Source organism: Haplochromis burtoni, unplaced genomic scaffold, assembly GCF_018398535.1.
Source record: "Haplochromis burtoni strain Fernald_Lab_line unplaced genomic scaffold, NCSU_Asbu1 Contig_503, whole genome shotgun sequence".
NCBI lineage: Eukaryota > Metazoa > Chordata > Actinopteri > Cichliformes > Cichlidae > Haplochromis > Haplochromis burtoni.
Window position 1 is genome coordinate 1 of NW_024582864.1, and position 4,249 is coordinate 4,249.

The 4,249-nt window shown below is 37.0% G+C and overlaps 1 protein-coding gene across 1 annotated transcript; it reads left to right on the forward strand.

The window, feature by feature from the left end:
• Position 1: 1 nt before the first annotated feature.
• On the forward strand, positions 2 to 2,576 carry LOC102307522 (the record flags this gene model as incomplete). Its single annotated transcript, XM_042213959.1, is given in 7 exon segments — positions 2 to 23; positions 119 to 511; positions 591 to 810; positions 938 to 1,149; positions 1,262 to 1,409; positions 1,488 to 1,597; positions 1,934 to 2,576. Coding segments are annotated over 7 exon segments (1,417 nt in total), but the record flags the coding sequence as incomplete, so codon positions are not given.
• Between the last annotated feature and the right edge of the window lie 1,673 nt (positions 2,577 to 4,249).

The following is a 4,249-nucleotide window of genomic DNA, read 5'->3' on the forward strand; positions in this document are numbered from 1 at the left end:
GGTGGTCAATAATTCATCCTGAGGTATTATGTAAAAAATATTTAGTTCAACTAATCTCCAGAAAGTATGCTTTTATTTTAGCAGTACTTGACATTTTTATTTTCTCACCCTAAACCAGGAAGACCATCCGCTACCACAGAAACCTGAAACAACTTCTTCACCCAGGGTAGTTGCAACAGGCCCTCCAACTGCTGATGCTAATGTAAGCCAGCTGAAAACCTTGCAGCTCCCCAGTCCTCCGGAATATGTTCTGTACACCGACAGTGAGTTGGAGCAATGCCGAAAGAGTTACCTGGAGTTGGCCTGCTCCGGCAGGGAACAGGCATGCGTCATGTCAAAAGAACTGAGATGCAGATTGGTGAGAAATACAATCACAAGTATGGTGTCCCTTTTGAGAGCAAGCCAAGGCCAAATGGAGCGATACCCCTCTAAGACCGAAATCACTGCAATGGCTAAAAAAGTTGTGGAATATTATCCTATGCTGCAGGATAATGATGCAAGCGTAAAACACGTAAGTTCTTGTATTTGTGTCTCATATATAAATCATTTTGTTTTGTTCAGGGGGCATGATATATATGTATTTTCACCAGGAGAGCATTAATGCCAAGTTACAAAAAAGGCTGCAAAATATGAAAACCCCAGTAAAAAGGCAAGGACCAACACCGGAGAGGGGACGGCCCAAGAGAAGTCTCACTGACCTCTACCCAAGGGATGAAGAAGCTGATGATGAAGATGCTGATCGCAGTTCTTCCAGTGGTGCATCTACTCTGTTAGCACCTGTCAGAAATTCTGACAATGCCTCCACTTCATGTGAGTACATACTAGTAATTTTGTAAAATGGTTTTTAACACACAGCCAGTAGTAGCTAATGTTTTGTGGAGGTCTACTTCAGTAACAATGAAAAACCAAAATGCTCTTGTACTTCTCTCTATCTTAGCTGACAAGGATAGTCGGCAAATACAAGCAAGACATTACAAAACATTACAAGAAATGTGTAAGAAGGCAAAACCAAACCATGAAGATGTGTCCCAGCTATTAGACCTCGAGTTTGAAGCCAGAAGATCCTTCATTGACTCAGACACCATGAAAGAGGAGAACAGAGCTTGCCTCATCTTGGATGCATATCCATGCTTTAAAGAATTGCATCATGTAAGTTTTTGGAAGAGTTAATAAATAATCACTTTAATTTCAAATATATTTGGTGTGGTAGTAAAGTTATTTTGATTTTATTTGTTTACTTATTTTTTTAAACCTATTGTAGGCGTTGGGTGAGCTTCGCAGAATTTTGGATCCCCACAACAACAAGTTCATCAGTCAAGTAAAACTGAGATGGGAAGAATTCTGCTCCAGGGTAGAGTTCTACGGTGTGTCAAAGAAGGCAATGAATCCACCAATGACCATGGACAAAAGTAAGTTTTACCATTTGAATACAAAGTTCTCATCCTTTAAAATTTATGTTTATGAAGGTTTGTTTCTGCTTTGTCCAGCTGAAGCCCACCTTGCACTGATGAAGGCTCTTCCAACCCTCTTTCCCACACCTGCCCATCCACCAAAAAAGATGGGGAATGCTTCTGAAGCATTTCTACATGTCCTGAAGGTAAGTTTTATAAAATTTGCTTATAAAGATCTACAGAAAATTTGGCAAACAAAATATTTCGGTCAAACATGACTCAAAAATGCTTTTTCGGTTTCAGCCGAAAGACTTAAATCTATAATTTATTGTTTTCATTAATTTATAACGTATTTAATGTACACGAGTGTGGTCACATAAGGAGTCGCTTGACACTGATAAACCATAAGTCAAAACTACTATAAAATGTGTGTAACCAACAAAGAACAAGATAATGACATCTCCAACGTTATGACCAAATCCCAGCAAAAAAACATACAATTAACATAAGATGTTGACTGTCATGTCTTTTGTGTCTTGCAGCCTACAGAAGATCCAGATGCTGTCCTCCAGAAACGAAGCTTGTCATGTCCAGTAGTGATGTTCGATGGCTGCAAGTGTGTCATTGCTGTTGGTAATTTACCAGTTACAACATTTGACAAAGAAAAAATTGGTGAGGCTATGATATATGTGATGGCATACTTTTATGCACTCCATCTGACTTACCCCAAATGCGTGGCAACCCTGCTGTCTGTCATTCAGACAGAAGTTCTCCAGGATGCCATTCATGAGCATGACACTACATCATCTTACAGAAAAGCCCTGGCAGAATGGCATGCATTTATTGGAAAGTAGTGTGTAAATTTCAGATAAGATTAGGAGAGGGCACTTCTGTTTTGTTTTTGTTTGTTTTTTTCAATCTGGGTCTTATTTCTAAAATGGAAAATGTTCATTTACTCACCCAGACAAGTTTTGTGGTATTTGGTGTCATTCGGAAGAAATTTGAATCTTTGTGGTCTTCCTATGTCACTCGTCAATTTTAATGGGGCAATGGCGAAACCTCTAAGGCTGTTGAAATGTTGAAACCACTTAAACAAACTCATAATGTTGGACCTGTACTGTTCAATTGTATCTTTATTATCTGCAGGTTATTGTTAAAGTGGACAAATAAAGATGGACACTTTTACTCTGTTTCAGTTTTGTTTTGTCCTTAATCAGCAATATAATCTTAAAGTAGTGTTTAGCTAAATTTAAAAAGAAGAAATATCTTTAAAATGATTTAATGTACTAGTTTTTAGATTATTTGCCTTGATTTGTTTGTTAGAATAAGTGTTTTATGCCTATTTTCAGATTTAATTTCTTCAACATTTTACTTAGAACAAGTGGTTAAAGCTTATTTTAGGTTTCAAGCCATGATTGGTTGCCTGGAATAAGTGTAAAAGACTTATTTTTAGCTTTATTATCTTTATTTGTGGCCTACAATCAGTGGTTAAAGCTTATTTTAAGTTTCAATTGTTCTGAATTTGTTACCTGTAATAGGTGTAAAAGACTTATTTTTAGCTTTATTATCTTATTTGTGGCCTACAATAAGTGGTTAAAGCTTATTTTAAGTTTCAATGTTCTGATTTGTTCCCTGGAATGAGTGTAAAATACTTATTTTTAGCTTTATTTAAATCTAGATATTGTTCTTATTTCAAGGAATCTTATTAAGAAAAAAACACTTACCCCATGGGCAGATAATTTCACTTGTTTTAAGCAAATCTTCACCAAAAATAAGTGTATTTTTTCTAGTATTAAGGAGGTGGGTTTTTGCAGTGTATCAGGCAGTGTGTGTGTGTCTACACAGAAATGTTAGGCGTATCTCCTTAATAATCAATTTATGTAGTAACAAAAGACACGTGGGCTGAAGGAACGATGTTCCCATTAACCTTTCTGGAACTGACAGCATCATCTCCTCAGACAGAGGATTTCTTAACCTGAACAGTGGAAGCAGCAGGGGTCACTACAAGAGTCTGACAACACGTCAAATTCCCACGCTGCTTATTTACGTGTGTCTCAGAATAAAATGTTGTTTTAATGTACCTTCAGAAATGATATGTCACTATTAAAGATGTAAATCACATGACTCTAAACTGGGAAACAACTGAAGCTCAGATTTCAATGCCAGCTTTGTGTGTTTTGAGGGAACGGGCATCGTTCTTTGTGTAACATTGATACATAACAGAGCATTTGTCTACTTTTTGCCATTGATGTTGACAAATGAAGTGTAATGATTATTAACTGTTGAACTTTCAATACAATTGCTAAACACAGCTGTTGTTTTAAGCATCTTTATATGCTGTGTTTTTAAGTCCACTTTGATATTGAAATGAGGCAAACTTACATATTTATTTATACAACACTGCTTTTGTTTATTTGCTTTCTTTCTTTACAAATTAAATTTACTTGCTGCTGGTAAGTGATTTTCATAAGAAGCAGGTCATGCACAACCTGAAAGGCATGGGCTACATAACAAGCAGTGCAAACTGCAGCAGGACTAAACAGGAGGGACTGCAGTGTTTGGCATACATTAGTCTGATGATCTGACATTTCTGTCAGTCCCTGAGAAATATTATTTATCATATCAGAATTAAGTATCTCCTCATCACCATGTGTTCTCCAGCAAAGATGCTAAATCAGTGCTAATCTTACTCTTTTCTCTCATTAATGTCAGCAGGGATGTTTATTTTGAATGTGCGCGGAGTACTTTCACATGGAACACGCAACTGAATTTATCTAGTTACAACTTTTATCACAGTGAGCTTCTTAGAGCCTGTGACAGTCTGGAGGTTGCATGCAGGCCTCATAGCAGTTTGCCAG